The 23,269-nt window shown below is 38.9% G+C and overlaps 1 protein-coding gene across 5 annotated transcripts in view; it reads right to left on the reverse strand.

Moving 5' to 3' along the window:
• Nucleotides 1-4,735, reverse strand: part of SS18 (SS18 subunit of BAF chromatin remodeling complex) — an 89,246-nt gene extending 84,511 nt beyond the window's left edge. For 2 of the 5 annotated variants that reach the window (XM_042961386.1, XM_042961385.1), the window contains exons 1-2: nucleotides 4,479-4,735; nucleotides 1,803-1,879 (exon numbers count right to left, since the gene is read on the reverse strand). In XM_042961386.1, coding sequence (XP_042817320.1) covers nucleotides 1,803-1,879; nucleotides 4,479-4,547 — 146 coding nt within the window. In that variant the 5' untranslated portion in view covers nucleotides 4,548-4,735. Of the gene's footprint in view, nucleotides 1-1,802; nucleotides 1,885-3,690; nucleotides 3,862-4,478 lie in introns of those variants that run through there. The other 3 variants (XM_042961382.1, XM_042961383.1, XM_007076001.2) reach the window with 3 other exon arrangements.
• Nucleotides 4,736-23,269: the final 18,534 nt, after the last annotated feature.

The raw sequence follows: 23,269 nt of genomic DNA on the forward strand, positions 1-23,269 counted from the left end.
AAGGGATAGCAAAAGTCCAGCACAGCAGGAAGGCCCATGCAGAGCCAAGAGCCAGGGCTGTTGGGAAAATCTACTTGGGAACAGACCAGTGAGATCTCTAGGAAAGACAGATGTCACAAAACTATGGTGAGAATAAAATATTCTAGAGCCGTGTTGTCCAACAAAGCACTCACTAGGTAGAATGAAATGTGGCTGGTTCAAAATGACATTTTAGAGTAAGACTTACAAGGGATTTCAAAAAACTAGATACAAACAAGAGTGTAAACTATCTCAATATATACCGGGTATATATATAGGGTATATACTGGGTAGCTCAGGTACCTTGGGTAGCTCCATCAGTTAAGTGTCCAACTCTTAATTTCGGCTCAGGTCATGATCTCACATGTGAGTTCGAGCCCCTCATCAGGCTCTGCACTGACAGCACAAAGTCTGCTTGGGATTCTCTCTCCCCCTCTGTCTCTGTCCATCCCCTGCTCATGCTCTCTCGCTCTCTCTCAAAAGAAACAAACTTTAAAAAAATTAATAATAATAATATATTTATACTGATTATGTATTGAAGTGATAGAATTTTGGAAATAATGGGTTAAGTAAAATGTTATTAAAATTAATTTCTCTTGTTTCTTCTTACTTGTTTAATGTGTCTTACCAGCAAATATAAAATTGCATTTGTGGTTTGCAATACATTTCTACTGGACAGTGGTATTCTAGAGACTTTTTTAAAAAATTTTTTAATGTTTATTTATTTTTGAAAGAGAGAGAGAGAGAGAGAGAGAGAGTGGGGGAGGGGTAGCGAGAGAGGGAGACACATAATCTGAAGCAGGCTCCAGGCTCTGAACCATCAGCACAGAGGCTGACAAGGGGCTTGAACTCAAGAACCGCGAGGTCATAACCTGAGCCAAAGTCAGATGCCCAACCTACTGAGGCACCTAGGAGCCCCTTCTAGAGACTTTTGATAAAATATTCAACTTGCTCCACTGTATCAGATTCTATTAAGGATACCATTTATTTCCAACACATCACTTCAAAATAACAAGTTTGATTCTTATGAATGATAACCAATTCTCTATTGCTTTGCTTTCTTAACCACATATATGGATGGTAACTATTCTATACATGTGAAGATCTAACTTTTCCACTGATCAGGCAACACACAAATTTGAAGTCATTATTTTACAATGCAAGATACCTTTAAAAAGAGAAAGAAAGATACCCACTGCATCCCAAAGAACAAATTTTTCTTTTGTAAAAATCAGGAAAAGTCATTAAAATGTGTATATGAACGTTCATAGAAGCATTATTCATAACAGCCAAGAAATGAAAATGTCCACTACTGATGGATAAATAAAACATAGTATAACCAACCACACAATGAATAATTACTCAGTGATAGAAAGGAAGTAGTGACGTACACTTCAACGTGGATGAATCTTGGAAAACATGCTAAGTAAAAGAACTCAGTCAAAAAAGACCACGTATTGTAGCATCCATTAAATGAAATAGGTAAATCTTACATAGGCAGAAGGCAGATTAGTGGTTGTCAGGTGGTGAGGGATTAGGTGGAAATGGAAAGTTACTGCTAGTGGGTATAGGGTTCTCTTGGAGATGATGAAAATGCTCTAAAACTGACTGAAGTAATAATAATACAACTCTATGAAGATACTACAAGCTTTGAATTGTACACTTTAAAACAGGTGAATTGCATGGTATATGAATTATAGCTCAGTAAAGCTATTAAAAAGAAAAGCAAAAAGTTAACCGACACGGAAATATGAAAACAGAAAATTTTTTCATATCATTCTTACTGAGAACACTCTGAGGTCTTTCCTTTATTCTGATAGTCCATTATACACTGAATAAGATGGTTATTTTCATCCAACATCTGAAATAAAATTAGAAAAAGTTTATCGTAAATCCAGTGCATCATGTTAAATTTTCAAAAATCTTTCAGATTTCTAGAAATGTTTATTCATAGGAACTGAACCCATTCAAGTCTTCTCAATCTTTTTCTACACCTCTGGAATGATATGTTTAATCAACAACTTTTAAATAATTCTATTCCAATTATTCACCTTTTGAATTATTACCTGAAGCCCAGAAGAGGTTTCTTTTGTATTCAAACATTTTATTACCTCGACTGCCTGTAATAGAAACCTTAGCCTGTCCTGACTAAAAGGTAAGGGTCTAAGCTGACTTTGCATCATTCTTATGTTTTGCAGTAGTAAAGAAAAATTTCGTCTTATCCACAATGAATACATGAAAACACCAGCCCATGAGGCTTGAGGAGATAGCTGGCTAGTTTCCCTGTGTTATACAGTATGGTTCTATGATTCTCCAAATATGGAATAATCAACTAGATAATTTATAAGCATGTACAATATTTATTACAGACTTTATGAGCTTACCTTAAAATTAAGTAGTCCCAAAAGTTTAAAAACAAAGCACGTATCAATTTATCATTCTATAGTCTCATAGCAATTCAAAGCAATATTGGCTTTAAGGGTCAAATAATTCCTCTAAACAAGGTGGCACTGAGGAAAGAATACTGATGTAGCAACGAAAAGGCCAGTTAGTTTTAGTGCCAGCTTTGCAATCCTTTGCAAAGCACTTATGATTCTAGAGGCTCAGATTTATCTTAAGGTCAAGGGACAGGAGTAGATGTCCCTCCTGAACTTGGCCCACATTTCCCAAATTCAATAAGCATAACATAATACCAAAATCACTCTATCTGAATAATTTAATGTACCTCTTTTAAGTAAAAAAACACAAAAATCCATTTAACATTAATTGTGACTTTCTTCCTGCATATGAATAATTTTCACTTGCTAAAAAAAAAAAAGGAAAAAACAAATAGTGACATCCTCTTCCAAAAAGTGTACTTATTTCTTAAATAGAATCACTGGATGCCAAAAAAATGTGTCTTTAAAATCCATTAGTCCAGTCTAATGATTTCACAACGTGTCTCCTCAGTCGCTTCCTCAACCTAACAAACTTCACCGTTAGAATATATCTTCTCATTTCTAACATCAATCCCTCACACGTAAAATAAGGCACTGAATTTGGAATCCATGTTCTCTTCTCATCTGAGAATGAACACTAATTGATCTGCATCTCCTGAATTAATCACCAATAAACATCTTAAGATGTATGGAAGAAAAACTCTTTTCGGAAAACCAACCCACCCACCAACCTCAGAACTCTTCTACAGTCCAAAAATAAAAGTAAAAAGTGAATCCCTCCAGAAACCTGTATGTACTTGCAGCTGATTGCCAGCCTGCAGACTTAGCCCAATGCACTCTATGAATGCACTGCATCTCCAGGCACTGACAAGCGGGTTTGTTCATAAAATAAAGCAACAGTTGGGCAAATGTCAAATGCCACACCAGAAAGAACTTAACAGTGAACAGAAGCCCATTAACATAATCTACTAGGCATACATCGGTGCCCTGACTGGTACGAAAAGTTGATTTTTCTTCAACTTCCGTCCTCATCTCCGTGTATACAACAAAACTGAAATATTTAAGGTAAACTGCTAGATTTAGAAAGTAACTTTTCAAAGTCTGGCTGACTAAAATTGAGAATACTGTCTTGCTCATAGGCAACACGGGGTAGCAGACAATAAAGAACCTTTGTGTCCCTAACTGGCAGTAACACAGCAGCGACAGAGGCACTACCCTCTAAAAAGGGACGCACCTCCCCGACTATTTATCACGACTTCTGCAATAGGTCACGATTATCAGATTGTCTCCACCACTAGACTCCAAGTCCCATGAAGGCAGGGACCATGGCTCACCACCGTAGCCTCAGCACCTAGAGTAGGCGCTCAGTGAGTATCTCCTGATGTACACGGATTGGGAGTGAATCCGCGAGGGAGAGGAGAACTCCGAGGGTAACCCCGAAGTCCAGGGGGCCCTCCTTCGCCCGCCCCTCGGACTGTTGCAGCGTCCCCCCTCCCCTCCAAGTTCTCCAGCGAGCTCCCCAAGTCGGCCGGAGTGCGCAGCGCAACGGAGGGCGGCGACCCGCGCTCCGACTTCCCCTCGGCCTCCCGCGACCCGAGATCGGGTGTGCGCGAAGCAGCCGCGGCGCGCTGGGCGGGGCGACGCCAAAGTAACTCCGGAGCGACGCGCGGGGCCGCGGGGGGCGCCGGCTCCGACAAACAGCCGTTCCCCGCGCGGCCGCTGCCGCCGGGCGCACGCGCCCCGCCGCCGGAACGCCGCCCCATCCCTAGAGAAATCCGGCGGCGGTTACTTGGGCTTTTGTGCCTGTAGGAAAGAGCCCAAACGCGCGAAGGACTCCGTGGAAGAACCGGTTCGCCGCCTTCCGCCACCCACTCAGGCACAGCCCGCGGCTCGGGTTCCCACACACGACCGCCTCCCAGCAGGCCCGCCTCCGCCCCTGGCCCGGCCGACTCCCGGGCCGGCCCCGGGTGGCGCTCCCAAGGGCAGGATGGGCCTGGCATCCCCGACCCCACGAGGCTTCACCTTCTGAATCGCAGCGGGAGTGATCTCCCCCTTGCCTCGCTGCCTCGGGGCTGCGAACGCAACAGACATGTTGCCGCCGTCACCACCACGGGCAAGTCCCGAGCGCTCCGGGTGAACGGCAAACTGGGGGAGAGACGCCGGCCTCTCGGGCCGAACCACCTCGGGAATGCGGGGAGGGGGGATGCTCCGGCGCCGAACGAAGAGCCAGCCGGCCTGGCCTACAGGAGTTACTCCGGACCATAGAAGTCCTCTTCTGGCACGTTACCAGCGAGGCATTGCCTCGCAGCACTGCCCTGCTCTAGGTAGACCTCTTGTCCTTCCTCCTTTCGTGACCCGTCCCCCCTCCCTTTTAAGCTAGTGGTAGGGCCGCGCCCCAGTCCTCCCTCCGCTTCAGCGATTCAGGAAATGGTCCCGCCGCCGCGGGAGAAGGAGAGGCTGGGGCAGACCCTGTCACAGGAAATGCGAGCGGCCCGAGCCGGCCCGCCCCTTTCGCGCGGGTGCAACTTGCCTCTCTCTCCGGCGCGCTGAAGCCTCCCTCCAAGTGCGTTTCGGCGCTCGGCTCTAGATCTGGTTCAGTTTTTCCAACTTCATCTTAACCCCGCGCCCCCGGGGAAGAAGTGGCCGCCCCAGGTTGTCCGGGCACGGTGGAGAGGAAAGGAAGAAGGTCAAGACCCTCAAGTTCGTGCAAACCCGTGGAGCATCTGCCGAGATGTGCAGAGGTGTGCAAGGTCTAGGTGAACGCGGATTCGCTGGTTTAAACGGCTCGGCTACGCCCCAAAGGCGCACCTCGGACTTCACAGTCTCGCACGCACACACAAGCATGCTTAACAATTTGAAAGTAAACCTGACCCCGAATCGGGAAACGAGGGCTGTGTCCAGTACTCAGGGGCAGTCGGCCAACTTGGCTAGAGAGCCAGAGGAGAGTAGTTCGCTTCTTGGGACAAGCCCTTAGCAGAAAAGTGCGTTGATTTCGTCTGACTTGGATCTTTGGGATTAAGTTTTGAGATAGGACACCTTCACTCTTTTACAATTATATACTTAATGCCTTGTAAATTAGGCCCAAATTGCCAGGCTTCAAATATGCGTGCGGCGGCGGGGGACCCAAAGGTCTCTAATTATGGCAGGAACACAGGCAAACGTGGGTAATGTGTTGGAGGAGGGGCGAGGCAGGTAATTATTCTGTAAATTTGGACTTCCATATAACACAAAGGAAATGTTTATGTAAAATGTCATCCAACACTAATGAGGCTCAAATATCAAGCCCTTCCTTTACATATAAAATAAACTGGAGGGGCACTGGGTGGCTCAGTGGGTTAAGCGTCTGACTTTGGCTCAGGTCATGATCTCTCAGTTTGTGGGTTCGCAGGGCTCCGCGGTGAGAGCTCAGTCTGGAACCTGCTTCAGATTGTGTCTCCCTTTATCTCTGCCCCTCCCCTTGCTCTCTCTCTCTCTCAAAAACGTTAAGAAATTTTTTTTAATAAACTGGAAAAATTAAGAAAAATGCGAATTTTAAAAAATATTTGTTTCAAATACATGCTCTTCACAAAAGGTCCTAAATTTCATTGAGTAAGCAAATGTGGGTGTATTCTGTGTGCTTTATGCTAGGCACCTAGCATTCAACTGTGAATAACGTGGACATGGAACCTGCTCTCTTGGAGTTTATATTCTGATAGGGCTGACAGAGTAGAAACAAATATGTAAATATGTAAACTTCTAAGAAAGACTAGAAGCCTAACAAGGGACTGAAAGAATGATGAGCACTCACATGAATTAAGGTGGAATGCCTTCTCTTTAAACTGACATCTAAAGGATAAAGACTCAAGCCATCCTAAGAATAAAGGGAAGAGAACTTATACTCCTAATAGTCAGTGTTGTCAACAAATTTTTATCTTTCACTACCCTAAGCCTTAAAAAACGAACAAGAAAAAACCACTGTTATATTTGGAGTTAATTGTAATCACATGAAATTGGAAAAACTAGAATTTAGAACAGAACCTACTTCTTGTCCACCATCAACACAGTATGTCCAACACCTGGCTTTCATCACCATGTCTCGATGTTTACAGGAAAGTACTTTAAATTGTTAAGAGCAATATTTCAGTAGGAAAAATGAAACAATCCTGCTCCATTTATGTCTGCTTGGCAGATAGCACCAAAATCTTAACATGAACCTGTGGGAGTAGTCTGAATTTCTGTATTACAGTATAAAAAAAAAGAGTGCCAAGGAGACTTACATTCCAAGGAGGTACCCAAAGATAAGCACCTTCTTTGTCTAAATTTTAGCTCCCCAACATCAGGAAAAAATCAATGAAAAATAGGTAACAGGTCAGCCGAAGGTGTTTATTTCTTCAGAGTAGCAGGTTAGGGTACTAGGCATAAATAACCACAGCCTTTTCTGTGATGGCATGTGTGCCATAAAAATACCATTATTTTCTATGTCCATCACATGACATTGATAGGGGGCCACTGGAGTAAAGATCCAGCTAGAAATACAAATGATCTCCTAAGAGAAGACACTTTAAAGGGACCCTATGTTTACTCTCAAGCTTCCTTGGTAAACACGGTCAGTCAGCTTGAACTGCAAAAGTAGAAAATTCAGATATGGAGCAGAAAAGTTGTAACTTGGAGGAAACTTCTTACAATTTTGGAGTCTTTATAACTGTAAGAGCCTTGAGTTAGGGGAAAGACAGTTTGGGACACAGAGTAAATCTTGTCTCATTTCACCATTAGTTTGGGGAGAAAGGAATCCCAAAGTACAAATTGAGTGGTAGCAGATTTGGGAGAAAAAGGAGAATAAAGAGTACCCAGTACTTAGTTAAGGAGAAAACAAAAAATGAAGATGGGAAGTTGACCCAAGTCTGAGAAATGACTCTAGGAACTTAAAACTGACCTACCCAGGCAACCATTTTCCCAGCCAGAAAAATCAGTCCCATTATTTAGATTCATCTTGGTCTGAGATATCTGAAGACGGAATTGAGGTCATATAACAAAGAGGTGAAAGGGGTTTTTTTTGTCTGAGAATAATCCTAATAAAACTATACGGTGGTTTAGAATAAGTAAAATAATCTACATGAACTATTCATTCTTGATTATTCATACCAATGAATATAGACACATTTAATGAATGTAAGAAAATTGTCCATGTTTGATTTTTCAAATGTTTCAATTTTTTGTGTTACATGAATTTATATTCCTCAAATGTATTTCACCAAAGTGATAAAATGAGGTGTTCCAAGAATATGCTTAATATTAAGTAAAACTATAATCATGGCATTAAAAGTTATTTCAGTTCACAAAAAAATCATACATGTATAGATAATTGAGATTACTTTCATCTAAGCATTTCTTTAATACATATTGTTTTATAATAATATTCAGCTGAGTGAAATAAGTCATACAGAGAAAGACAGATACCATATGTTTTCACTCCTGAGAAACTTAACGGAAGACCATGGGGGAGAGGAAGGAAAAAAAAAAGGCTAGAGAGGGTGGGAGGCAAACTATAAGAGACTCTTAAAAACAGAACAAACTGAGGGTTGATGGGGGGTGGGAGGGAGGGGAGGGTGGGTGAGGGGTACTGAGGAGGGCATCTGTTGGGATGAGCACTGGGTGTTGTATGGGAACCAATTTGACAATAAATTTCATATTAAAAATAATAATATTCAGACTATCAAATTTGCTGATATTTGAAGCCCCTTTGCTGCCATAAATTCCTTGAACACGGGTAGGCGGCACAGACCAAGCCTGTTTGCTCATAATTGGCAAACCCGTCAGGTAGTATCTTTCAAAATATTTCTGCTCACTGTCTCCATGGCATTTGATGAGTTATTTTGAGTTGTGGCTTCCACACATTTCAAGACCATAAGAAGAACAGCATATATCTATATAAATAATCATTATGCTAGGCAAAACCAAATCACCTTTCCCAATTCTCCTCAAAAGACTATTTCCAATACTCCAGAAGGTTTCATTCAAAGTAGACTATAACAAAGACTACCCAGAGCATTTCCATCTCTTCTTACATTATCAAGCATTGAATGAATTAAGGAGGAGCTGAATCAAATATATTTGGGGAGTTAATGCTATAACAAAGTATTGCTTTTCTAAAACAAGCTTTTATGTGAAGCTCTATTCAATCTTAACTCACTGTGACAAATGCACAGGTTTGGAGTCCCCAGTTCTTCCACCTTTGGCATGACACCGGACACTACATTTCGTATTTCATTCACTTTCCTGAAAAATAACCACCCTATCTAAAAGGCTATTAAAAATAAGTGTTTAGGGACACTACGGTGACTCAGTCAGTTGAGCATCAGCCTTCAGCTCAGGTCATGATCTCACAGTTTGTGGGTTTGAGCCCAGTATTGGGCTCTGTGCTGACAGCTCAGAGCCTGGAGCCTACTTTGGATTCTGTCTCCCTCTCTCTCTGCCCCTCCCCCACTTGTTCTCTGTCTCTCTCAAGAATAAATAAACATTAACAAAAAGAAATAACAGTGTTTATTATTTATTATGCACTACCACTAAGTGACTATCTTAGACTAGACTCTTTAAGATTGTCCCAATTTTAATGGATAAAATATGTAAAAACACATAGGATATTATAAATTACTAAACAAGGATAAGATTTGTACTTAATAATCTAATAGAGAAAAATACATACTTCAAGACATGAAATGGTCTAAAATACCTAATATGAAGTCCACCCTTAAGAAATATTTTGGCTAGGTAGCTCTTTTTGCCCATGGGTCCTGTCTCCGTGCTTTAATTGCTTTAATCAGCTCCAGACTCCCATCACTCCAAAACCCCATCAATACTAATGGCAGATATAATTATAAGAAAAAATATTTGGGGGTGCCTGGGTGGCTTAGTCAGTTGGGCGTCGGGCTTAAGTCATGATCCCACAGTTTGTGAGTTCAAACTCCACATCAGGCTCTGTGCTGACAGGGTGGAACCTGCTTGGGATTCTCTCTCTCTCCTTCTCTCTCTGCTCTTTCCCCCCACCCCGCCCTCTCAAAATAAATAAACTTAAAAGAATAAAAAACAATTGTTTTAAAAGTAAAACTATAAAACTTCTGCAAAAAAACAAATAACAGAGAATCCTCATGACCTTGAGTGAAGCAGACATTTCTTAGATAAGACACAAAAGGCAAGAAGCATAAAAGAAAAATTTGATAAATTGAGTTTCATTAAAACTAAAAACTCTGGGGGACACCTGGCTGGGTCAGTTGGTACAGCATGTGACTCTTGATCTTGAGGTCATGAGTTAGAGCCCCACATTGGGTACAGAGATTGCTAAACAAAATGAAAGCTAAAAATTAAATTAAAAACTCTGTTCCTCAAAGATATCATAAGAAAATGAAAAGGAAAGCCTAGGGTGCCTAGGTGGCTCAGTCAGTTAAGCAACCGACTCTTGGTTTTGGCTCAGGTCACGATCTTGCTGTTTGTGAGATCGAGTCCCACATCGGGCTCTGTGCCGATAGAGCAGAGCCTGCTTGGGATTCTCTCTCTCTCTCTCTCTCTCTCTCTCTCTCTCTGCCACTCCCCTGCATACATGCTCTCTCCCTCTCCCTCTCAAAATAAATAAACTTTAAAAAAATGTAAAAAAAAAAAAAGAAAGAAAAAAGAAAAGGAAAGCCATAATCTGGGAGAAAAGATAATGAATTTATGAAACATTAAAACAAAGAATTTGTATCTAGAATATATAAAGGACCCTACAACTCAATATGACAAACAACCCTACTAACAAAATGGACACAAGACTTGACACATGACTTGGAAATGATTTACGAGTGGCCAATAAACACATGAAAAGTAGTTCTCCATCATTAATCATCATGGAAATGCAAATTAAAGCCATAGTGAGAAACCACTACATACCCACTAAAACTTCCAGAATTAAAGAGTGACATCATAACACTTCGGAAAGTATGTGGAACACCTAGAAACATTCATATATTGCCTGTGGGAGTACAAATGATACAACCACATAGAAAAACAACTAGTAATTATTATAAAGTTAAACATGCAGCTATCGTATGATCCAGCAATTGCACCCTCGGGTATTTATTCCTTACCCAAAAGAAATGAAAACGTATTGCCCACACCAAGACTGGTACATGAGTATTCATAGCACCTTTGATAAAAATACCATAAAGTTAGAAACAACCCAAATATTCAACACAGGTGAACAGATAAATAAATTATGATACATTTATGTAATAGAATACTACTCAGGAATAAAAAGGGCTGAAATATTAATATACACAGCAAAATGGATGAATCTCAAAAACATTAGTTTGCATAGAAAAAGTCACACAAAAGGGTACTGTAGGTTCCATCTATATAAGAATCTAAATAAGGCAAAGTCAATTTATAGTGACAAAGTAGGTCAGTAGTTGACTAGGAATGAGGATGGGGGACATGGTGGCTGCAAAGGAGCAAAACGGAATGTTTTGAGATGATGAAAATCATCTATATTTTTATTGTGATCATAATTACATGGGTGTATCCATTGGTAAAAATTCATCTTTAAATTCTTGTTGATATTGCACTGAATACCTAAATCAATTTGAGTTTGCCAATTCATGAATCTGATATATACCTCCCCTTACTTAGATCTTCATTAGATTCTTCCAATAATATTTTAGTTTTTTCTGTGTAGAGGTCTATATGTATTTCCTGGAAATATACTATATACACATGATATATTTTTTTTTAAGTTTATTTATTTATTTATTTAGAGAAAGAGAGACCAGGGGAGGGAAAAAAAGAGAGGGAGAGAAAGAATCTCAAGCAGGCTCCGCATTGTCAGTGCAGAGCCCAACATGGGGCTCAGTCTCATGAATCGTGAGATCATGGACCTGAGCTGAGATGAAGAGTTGGACGCTTAACCGACTGAGCAACCCAGGCGCCCCACTTAAAATCTTATTTCATTTCCCTAATTATCTGCTTTTGCTTCACAGAAATATAGTTGATTTGTTTTATGTCAATCATGTGTCCATCAAGCTTCCTAAATTCACTAATATTAGCGATTTATCTATAATTTATTTTGGACTCTTTATTACATATACAATTAGGTCATGTAAAAATGATATGATTTTCATTTCTTCCTTTCCAATACTCAAAGTTTTTCTTTTTTCTTGCCTTATGTTTCTTAAAAAGAACTCCAGTTACAAAGTTATATAGAAGTGACAAGAGCAGGTACTCTCAGGTACGTTGCTGATCTCAAATTTGAAAAAAGTTCCAATATTTAACCATCAGAAATGATGTTTTCTGGAGGTTTCTTGTAGATCCCCTTAGCAGATTAAGGAAATTCCTTTCAATGTTTAAATTATGAGTCAATAAGATTGTATGAGACAGTGGATTTCGGCTCTTCGGCATTTATTGAGGTAGGGTTTATTCCCATTTCAAGAGTCAGCAAACTTTTTCTATAAAAGACCAGCTAGTAAATATTTCAGGTTTTGCAAGCCACCTTGGCTCTATTGCAATTATACAACTCTGTCATTTTAGCAGGAAACAATAATAGACAATATAGAAAAGAATATGCTAGTTGTTTTCTAGTAAAGCTGTATTTACAAAAATAGGTATAGTGGCTAGCCAGATTTGGTTCCTGGGCAGTAGTTTGATAACTCCTGTTTTATTCTGTTAATGTGGTGAATTACACTGATTGCTTGCTAGAATAACTCAACTTAGTTGTGATGTACATGTGATGTATCTTTTTTTGTATATTGCTTGTTTCTGTTTATTCTTTGCTTAGGATTTTTATATACATGTTCATGTGTGAAAATGACCTGCAATTTTCCTTTCTTATACTATCCTCAGGTTTTGCTATTAAGATTATGCAGCTTCACGGGCATCTGGCTGGCTCGGTCAGTGGAGCATGTGACTCTGATCTCAGGGTCATGAGTTTGAGCCCCATGTTAGGCATGCAGCTTACTGAAAAAAAAAAAGTTATACTGTTTCATAAAACATGTACGGAAGCAGTCTCCCTTTTACTATTTCTGTGATGACTTTATGTAAGATTGGTGTTATTTCCTTCTTAACTTTTCCATAGAATTCACTAGTGATACCCTTGGGCCAAGTGTCTTTGTGGTAATGTTTTGTTTCTGGATTTAATTTCTTTAACAGATTTGGGACCGCTGAGACATTTCTCTTTTTTTAAATTTTTTTTAACATTTTATTTATTTTTGAGACAGAGAGAGAGAGAGAGAGCATGAACAGGGGAGGGTCAGAGAAAGAGGGAGACACAGAATCCGAAACAGGCTCCAGGCTCTGAGCCGTCAGCACAGAGCCCGACGCGGGGCTCGAACCCACGGACCGCAAGATCATGACCTGAGCTGAAGTCGGACGCTCAACTGACTGAGCCACCCAGGCACCCCACATTTCTCTTTTTTCTTGCATTAGTTTTATTATGTTTTTCTATAAACTTGTACTTTTACTCTAAATTTTCCAATTTATTGGCATGAAGTTACTCATAACTTGTTAATGTCATTAAGATCTACAAGGCCCTCTTTTCATTTTTCATATTGTGTCTTCTCTTTTTTCTTGATTACTCCTGCCAGCCATTTATCAATTTTATTAGCTTTTTTAATGGTATAACTTACAGTTTTCTTTACATTCCCCATTATATATTGTGTATTTCACTGATTTCTGTTCTTTATTATTTTCTTTCTTCTACATTCTTTGGGTTTAATAAGCTGTTTTTTAATGTAACATCTTAAGGTAATGATTCTTAGTCTTTCTCCTTTTGTTTTATATATATACATATCTAATGTTTATTTATATTTGAAGCTGTGAGAGAAAGAGAGAGAGAGAGAGAGAGTGTGTGTGTGGGTGTGTGTGTGCGCGCGCGCGCGCGCGCAAGTGGGGGAGGGGCAGAGAGAGACAGAGACAATCTGAAGTAGGCTCCAGGATCTAAGCTGCCAGCACAGAGCCTAATCTGACTCTGGCTCAGGTCATGATCTCCTGGTTCATGAGTTCAAGCCCTGCATCGGGCTCCACACTGGCAGCATAGAGCCTCTTGGGGTTCTTGTTCTCTCTTCTCTCTCAGTCCCTCCCTTCCTTGCACTTTCTCCCAATAAATAAACAAACTTTTAAAAAATACATTTCTTAATTTTCAAATACATGGATGGTTTCTAATTATGTTACTGATTTCCAGCTTAATTCTCTGGGGCCAGAGAATATATTTTTATGCTTTTACTTCTTTGAAATTTGTAAAGCTGGCTTGACAGCTACTTTTTAAAGTGTTTGATATTTGCTCAAAATGTATGTGTAGTCTATAGTTCTTAGGCATGGTGTTTTTTGTATTTTAATTTTTTTAACGTTTATTCATTATTGAGAGACAGAGAGACACAGAGCATGAGCAGGGGAGGGGTAGAGAGAGGGGAGACATAGAATCTGAAGCAGGCTCCAGGCTCTGAGCTGTCAGCACAGAGCCCGACACGGGCTCGAACTCACAAACCGTGAGATCATGACCTGAGCCAAAGTCGGTCACCCAACCAACTGAGCCACCCAGGCGCCTCAGGCATGGTGTTTATATGTGCGAATATATTAGACAAAGATTGTATTCCTTGAATATTCTATATTGTTTTTAATTTTTTTATCTGCTTATTTTATCAATTACCAAGAAAACTGTGTTAAAATCTCCAGCTATAATTGTCAGTTTCTCTATTTCTCCTTCAGTGCTATCAATTTTTACGTTATCCTGAATATATGGTTGGTGTTAGGTACAAAATTAGAATTAAGTATTCCTAGGAAATTAAACCATTTATCATTACAAGATATCCCTCAATATCTCTTGCTATCCATCTTGACCTGAAGTATACTTTGTTTTACTATACACTAGGTCTTTTTTTTTTTTTTTACATTTATCTATTTTTGAGAGACAGAGTGAGACAGAGTGCGAGCAGAGGAGGAGCAGACAGAGAAGCAGACACAGAATCTGAAGCAGGCTCCAGGCTCTGAGCAAGCTGTCAGCACAGAGCCCGATACGGGGCTCGAACCCACAAACTGTGAGATCATGACCTGAGCCAAAGTCAGACACTTAATTGACTGAGCCACCCAGTCACCCCATATACTAGCTCTTTTTGCTTAGTATTTGCATGATATCTTTCTCACCCTTTTACTTTCAATTTTTTTTTACCTCTTAAAGTTTATCTCATGTTGCATATAGGTGCAATTTCTTTTTTTTTTTTTTAAGTTTATTTATTTATTTATTTTGAGGGAGAGAGAGCATGTGCAAGCAGTAGGAGGGGCAGAGAGAGGCAGAGAAAATAATCCCAAGCAGGCTCCGCGCTCTCAGAGAATATAAGTATTAATGTAGTTATCTTGAAGGCTACTAAAATACTATTTGCTTTCTATTTTCCATGTTGTTATATGTTTCTTTTTCTTTCTTTTTAGTGTTCTTTTTTGTTATTACCTTATTATAATAAAGTATTATAATATACATGGTTACATATTTTTATATGGTTCTCTAAGAGAACCCCAGAGATTATGCATTTTGGATCAATCAGTCTAATATAAATTAGAAATGCTACTACTTTCTGAAACAATGAAGGGAAGTTAGAATATTTCAACTTCATTTGTCCTACCCAAATTATATATTGTTTTTGCAATATTTTAATACTATTTATAAGCCCTATAATATTTTATTCAGTTAATTTTTTTTTGATCTTATGCATATGTTTACTCTTGATGGTCTTTATTTCTTCCTCCATCTCCAAATTTCCATTTACGATAATTTTCTTCTGTCTAAAGAACATTCTTCAGTATTTCCCTCAGTGAGTGTTTGCTAGTGACTAATCCTTTCTGGTTTTGCATGAAAAAAAACCCCTTAATTTTGCCTTCAATTTTAAAGGTTATTTTCACTAGAAATATATTATCATACCAGCTTTATAGGGATTTTCTTTTAGCATGTTGAAAGTAACATTCCATGTTGGTATAGAAGTCAGCTGATAGTGTTATTATCTTCTTTTTTGTAATATACCTATGTTTTTCTTTAGATATTTTTAAGGTTTTCTCAGTGTCTTTGGTTTACAGCAGATTTATTGTGTTTTTTCTAAGTGTGAATTTCTTTTATTTATCCTGCTTATTGTTAATAGTTTTTCTTAAATCTGTGGCTTGATTCTTTGGCCAGTTTGAAAATTTCTAAACAAAATATCTTCATATGTTGTTTCTGCCCTGTTTTTTTTACCTCCTATTATCTGGTACTCTAGCTATACATACATTCAGTTTTTTCAACATACCATGTTTTAGATTATTTTTCAGTGTTCTCTTTTTATCTCTCTCTGCTTTGATATGGAAATTATATATATATATAATATATATATATTATATATAATATATAATATTATATAAAATATATATATTTATATATATATATATAAAACTATCTTCTAATTCCCTACTTCTCTCTTCAACTAGGTCTCATTTTCAGTCCAATTTTTGAGCACTTAATCTCAATCAACGTAGTTGTCATTTCTACAGTTTCCAATAGGTTCTTCATTAATAGTTCTTGGGGCACCTGGGTGGCTCAGTTAGTTGAGCTTCCAACTTGATTTGGTTCAGATCATGATCTCATGGTTCATGAGATCAAGCCCCACATTGGGCTCTGTGCTGATAGCACGGAGCCTGCTTGGGATTCTCTCTCTCACTCGCTCTCTCTTTCTCTCTCTCTCTCTCCCCTTCTGCTCACACACACACTTTCTCTCTCAAAATAAATAAACTTTTAAAAATTCTAATTTTTGCTTTAAAAACTTGACTTTTATCTTTGGAAACACATAGTATGCGTTCTTTTTCTTGAAGTGACAAATTTTGTTCACTTTCAGAAATATCTGCCCAAATATCTAACTCTGAATAACCACAGTGTGTCAGTCTCTCTTTAGATATAAATGATGTTCCATGAGAAAGGGGGCTGGGTCAGCTAGCAACTCAGAGATTTACAAAAGTGCTTTTTCTTAGGGCACCGGGGTGGCTCAGTTGTAACGCATCCGAGTTTGTTCGGCTCAGGTCATGATCTCACAGTTTGCAAGTTTGAGCCTCACGTTAGGCTCTGTGCTGACAGCTCAGAGCCTGAAGCCTGCTTCAGATTCTGTGTCTCCCTCTCTCTGCCCTGCCCCCACTGATACTTTGTCTCTCTCTCAAAAGTAAATAGACATTAAAAAAATTTTTTTAAAGTGCTTTTTCTCAAACTAACCACCTTGCTTTGAAGGTAGTAGAAGTACCTTATGTGTACTTCCCATTCTGTACATTAAAAATATAAGTACTCATGACTCAAGATTTGATAAAATTAGTAATTTATTGCTTCTTCAATGAAATTCTTTTTAAAATTTTTGTTAATGTTTATTTATTTTTGAGAGAGAGAGAAAGAGACGGAGCACGAGCGGTGGAGGGACAAGATAGATCTTGGAGACAAAGATCTAGCAGGCTCCAGGCTCTGAACTGTCAGCACAGAGCCCAACGCGGGGCTTGAATTCATGAACCATGAGATCATGACCTGAGCCGAAGCTGGACGCCTGACCGACAGGGCCACCCAGGCGCCCCCTTATTCAATGACATTCCTAAATGAAACTGGCATTTTTTCAAATGACTGCTTAGTGGTAAAGTTGAATACAATGTATACTAGTATAGTTTGGTGCTACTGTCTTGATTCATACTAAGGCTCCAGCAATTGTACCCATTTCTTTTGTACTGCAAACGTAAATATTCATACAATGAAAGGATAAATACTGTTCTAAGATGATCACTACAGTTTTCACATTGTAAATCCCTTGAAAGGTTTTTGGGTACTTCCAAAGATCTGTGGACCACAGTTTGAGAAACACTGCTGATGTGGGGCTGCCAAGTGAATGATCAAGAAAGAATTCTTGAGGCATTTTTGGTGCAAAAAGGTGCTTTTATTATACTTCAGGGACAGGACCTGTGGGCAGAAAGAGCTGCACTGGGATTATGAAAGTGAATGCTTATATTCTGAAGAGTTAGTGGGGGTTGGCGGGGGGGGGGGGGGGTAACATAAGTCCCTAAGGAATTTGTGCATGTTGAAAGCAAGGTCTTCAGGACCTTGGAGGGTCCTATTGTTAAGATAAGGTTGCTTTCGGTCTGTAATAAAACATCGTCATTAAAGCAGCCATGAGTTCCTTGAGGAATGTCACACTCTTCATGTCTCAGGTAATTATCAGTGGGCTCCAAGTTGTAACACTTAATTTTAGCTACATTTCTCTTTCCTTTGCTCTCCTCATCAACTGCCTTATTCCAATCATTAACTGAGATGATGCAAAACTTAGTGCTAGTCCTTGTGAGAAAAGGTCTATTTTTGGTTCATCCTTACTTCTGAGTCGTGGTCCTTTGGGTCCCAAACAAAAACTTAGGTGTTTACCATGACCCCTATACTTTGACAGGCTTTGAACTCCAATTTTTGTCTACCAAAAGCCTGCTTCACTAATCACCTAAGCTTTAGGAATAGACAAATACCTTAAGGGGAAAATGCTAGGCTTACCCCTGTGAGTTTTCCTTCTCTTCTGAATCTTCGCACCATAGCTCTTCATTCCTTGTTAGCTATTTGGAGTCAGATTATATATTTGAAAAAATGTGTCCATTATTTCTAGTTGTTCTCCATAGGAGATCTGGATCAATTCATCAAGACTGCCATTGTTGGAAGTCTCTAGGCATTAAACTGCTGCTTGCAGTTATGCTCGCTTTAAACATTTTAAAATACAAACTTTAGAACAGTAACTTCTCTCTTCTCACCATGGCTCAACTCTTTCCAATCCCTGGACTCCTGCAAAGAAAATCACTCTTGTCAACTTGATGTATGTCCCTTCCGTCTTTTCTCTATAGACGTAGAAATATTGTTGTACATACATTTAAAATATATATAAGTGGGCTCGTGTTACATTTTTACTCTTCCTAATTTCCCTCTTACAGAATAATCTTAACTTTTTAGTTGGCTCAATAATTAATAACAACAGTTAGCATTTTTCAAGTGGTTATCTGTGTTAGGTAATGCCTTCTTATACTAATACATTATTTCACCTGCCCTTCCCAACCTTTTGAAGTCCGCATTATTATCCTCCTTTTACAGCTCAGGAAAGTAGGTTCTAGGGAAGTGAAATATGCCTACCCAAAGTCACACTGTTAAGTTGTAGTGTCAGTGTGAGTCCTGAATGTGTAAAGTAATCCTTGTCAAAATTTAAATGTTATCTCATTTCTGAAATATATCTATAATACACTATAACACTTTCGAGATGTGTTTCAATGAAAGCTATACACATATTTTCCATTGATGTCAATTTCCTGGTTCTTGTATGTAAGATGTAACAAACTGAGTAAACTAAGTGAAAGGTACAAGGGACTCTTGTTACCATGATTGTAACTTCCTGTGAATCTATAATTATCTTAAAATTAAGTTACTTAAGGGGCATCTGGGTGGCTCAGTCAGTTAACCGTGAGACTTCAGCTCAGGTCATGATCTCAGGGCTGGTGAGTTTGAGCCATGCATCTGGCTCTGTGCTGACAGCTCAGAGCCTGGAGCCTGCTTCAGATTCTGTCTCCCTCTGTCTCTGCTCCTCCCCCACTCGTTTTCTCTCTCTCTCTCTCTCAAAAATAAATAATTATTTTAAAAAGTTACTTAAAAATTTACATACTGTATGATTCCATTCATGTAAAAATTTTTTTTTAATATTTTTTAATGTTTATATTTATTTTTGAGACAGAGAGAAACAGAGTATGAGCAGGGGAGGGGCAGAGAGAGAGGGAGACACAGAATCCAAAGCAGGCTCCAGGCTCTGAGCTGTAAGCACAGAGCCCCACGCGGGGCTTGAACTCATCAACTGCGAGATCATGACCTGAGCTAAAGTCCAACACTCAACCGACTGAGCCACCCAGGCACCCCTATGTAAAATTTTTAAAATGACAAAATTATAGAGATTAAGAACAGATTCGTGGTTTCCAAGGGTTGGGAGCATGGAGAGATGGGTGTGACTGTTAGTGGGCAACACAAGGAATCTTTATAGTCATGGAACAGTTGTGTATCTTGATTGTGGCAGAGGTTATACCAATCTATACATGATAAATTGCAAATAACTACACACACATACACAAATGAATACATGTAACCTGGCAAGATCTGAATAAACTCTGTAGATATTTACCAATGTCATTTCCTGGTTTTGTTAATGTACTATAGGAATGTATAATATTACCATTGAGGGAAAGTGGGGGAAGGGTACAGGGGACCCTCTGCACATTTTTGAAATTTCCTGTGATCTATATTTCAAAAGAAAAAATTACAGTTATGTAACAAAACACTAAAACACTTCTTATATAAAAGCTTCTTGTAAATGTTGGTTTAACATAACATTCATTGTAAAACTTCAGAAATTCTTGAAAAGTTGGTTAGAATTACTGGTGTCTTTGTTCATTTGTTTTTCAGAAGCACCAAGCTTTTCAATAGTTTCTAATATTAAACAAAAAAGATGGGGGCGCTTGGGTGGCTCAATCGGTTAAGTGTCTGACTCTTAGTTTCAGTTCAGGTCATGATCTCACATTTTGTGAGTTCCAGCCCTGCATTGGGCTGGTCCCCACACTAACAGCATGGGGCCTGCTTGGGTTTCTCTCTCTCTCTGACCCTTCCCCGCTCACATACTCTCTCTTAAAATAAATTTTTAAAAAAGTAAAAAAAAAATAAAGAAAGAAAGAAGATGAGGCGTAAATAAAAATTGTTTTTAGTAGTCAACTAAAATTCTGAATTAAGTATTTGGAATTAAGGATATTGAGTTTTCCTCTTTATAGGTAGTTATTCTTTTTTCTTATATATTTTTTTAACATTTCTTTTTTTTTTTTGAGAGAGGGCAAGCAAGTGGGAGGGGGCAGAGGATCCAAAGCAGGCTCTGCACTGACAGGCTGACAGCAGCGAGCCTGATGTGGGGTTCGAACTCAAGAATCACGAGATCAGAGTCGAAGGCTCAACGGATTGAGCAACCCAGGTGCCCCTCTTTTGTCTTCTTTTAGTTAAGGTTGGTTTCACCAAACTTAAGATATTCCACAGCGGAAAACAACATACATTAAACAATACATGGAAAGTAATAATAATAAATAAGCTTACCTGGCTGTTACTACCTACCAGATACCATTATAAATTACTTCTGCCTACAAACACATTTAAACCTGAGAATAACACTTTACTACTGATTTTAAATATTCTCATTTTATATACTGGCACAACGACAGACACTCAGATCAATGGAACAGAATAGAGAACCCAGAAATAGACCCACAAACATATGGCCAACTAATCTTTGACAAAGCAGGAAAGAATATCCAATGGAATAAAAACAATCTCTTCAGCAAGTGGTGCTGGGAAAACTGGACAGTGACATGCAGAAAAATGAACCTGGACCACCTTCTTATACCATACACAAAAATAAACTCAAAATGGGTGAAAAACCTAAATGTAAGACAGGAAGCCACCAGAATCCTTGAGGAGAAATCAGGCAAAAATCTCTTTGATCTTGGCTGCAGCAACTTCTTACTCAACAGGCCTCTGAAGGTAAAGGAAACCAAGGCAAAAATGAATGATTGGGACCTCATCAAAATAAAAAGCTTCTGCACAGCAAAGGAAACAATCAGCAAAACTAAAAGGCAACTGATGGAATGGGAGAAGATATTTGCAGTATCAGATATCTGATATTTGCATATCAGATAAAAGGTTAGTATCCAAAATCTATAAAGAACTGATCAAACTCAACACCCAAAAAACAAATAATCCAGTGAAGAAATGAGCAAAAGACGTGAATAGACACTTCTCCAAAGAAGACATCCAGAGGGCCAAACGACACATGAAAAATGCTCAACATCACTCATCATCAGGGAAATACAAACCAAAACCACAATGAGATACCACCTCCCATCTGTCAGAATGGCTAACATTAACAACTCAGGCAACAACAGATGTTTGCGAGGATGCTGAGAAAGAGGATCTCTTTTGCACTGCTGGTGGGAATGCAAACTGATGCAGCTACTCTGGAAAACAGTATGGAGGCTCCTCAAAAAATTAACAAAAGAACTGCCCTATGACCCAGCAATTGCACTACTAGGTATTTATCCAAGGGATACAGGTATGCTGTTTCAAAGGGGCACATGCACCTTTGTTTATAGCAGCACTATCAACAATAGCCAAAGTATGGAAAGAGCCCAAATGTCTATGGATAGATGAATGGATATAGAAGATGTGATGTATGATATATATCATACATATATATATGATGTATATATATGTGTGTGTGTGTGTGTACATATATATATATATATATATATATATATACACATCACATCTTCTGTATCCATTCATCCATCCATTGACACACACACACACACACACACACACACACACACACACACAATGGAGTATTACTTGGCAATCAAAAAGAATGAAATCTTGCCATTTGCAACTACGTGGATGGAACTGGAGGGTATTATGCTAAGCAAAATTAGTCAGAGAAAGACAAATATCATATGACTTCACTCAATATGAGGACTTTAAGACACGGAACAGATGAACACAAGGGAAGGGAAGCAAAAATAATATAAAAACAGGGAGAGGGACAAAACATAAGGGACTCTTAAATATGGAGAACAAACAGAGTGTTACTGGAGGGGTTGTGGGAGGGGGGATGGGCTAAATGGGTAAGGGGCAGTAAGGAATCTACTCCTGAAATCATTGTTGCACTACATGCTAATTTGGATGTAAATTTAAAAAAATTTTAAAAATATTCCCATTTTATAGATGAGGACAAAAAGACAAGAGCTGTTTCACAGGCAGAAATGTTGTGCCTTTTTACAGACTTTCTACTATAGTTATATTTGCAGAAATCTCTTAAGCAGTGTACTTTCGGCTTTTAAATTTTTTCTTCGATTAAAATAGTATTATCTTAATTGCTGTCATTAGCAATAGTCTGATGTACTATTTGCTCTATTTAGTGGATTATCTGCCCATTTACTCTATTTTGTTCACAAGGCAGAAAATGAAAAGAAACACTATCAGGCACCTGGGTGGCTCACTTGGTTGGGCATGGGACTCTTGATTGTAGTTCAGGTTATGATCCCAGTGTGGTGGTATCCAGTGCTGAGCATGGAACCTGCTTGGGTTTCTCTCTCTCTCTCCTATGCCCATCCCCCATGCCCAACCCCTACATGCTCAATGTCTCTAAAATAGAAAAACAAAAATTAAAAATTTTATTTATTTATTTTTATTTATTTTTAATTTACATCCAAGTTAGTTAGCATATAGTGCAATAATAATTTCAGTAGATTCCAATGATTCATCCCCTATGTATTACACCCAGTGCTCATCCCAACAAGTGTCTTCCTTAATGCCTCTACACATTTAGCCCATCCCCTCACCCACAACCCCTCCAGCAACCCTCAGTTTGTTCTCTGTATTTAAGAGTCTCTTATGTTTTGTCCCCCTCCCTGTGATTATTTTTGCTTCCCTTCCCTTATGGTCATGTGTTTTGTATCTTAAATTCCACATACAAGTGAAGTCATATATTTGCCTCTCTCTGACTGACTGATTTCACTTAGCATACTACCCTCTAGTTCCATGCAAGTTGTTGCAAATGACAAGATTTCATTCTTTTTATTGCCAAGTAATACTCCATTGTATATATATATACCACATCATCTTTAGTGCAAAAAAGAAACACCATTTTGAAAATTATCATGTCTTTCCTTGCTTTAAACCGATGTAAAATATGAGAGACAAGTGAAATGAAATTTACAATTTGAAGCTAAAATGA

Source organism: Panthera tigris, chromosome D3 (assembly GCF_018350195.1).
Source record: "Panthera tigris isolate Pti1 chromosome D3, P.tigris_Pti1_mat1.1, whole genome shotgun sequence".
Lineage (NCBI taxonomy): Eukaryota > Metazoa > Chordata > Mammalia > Carnivora > Felidae > Panthera > Panthera tigris.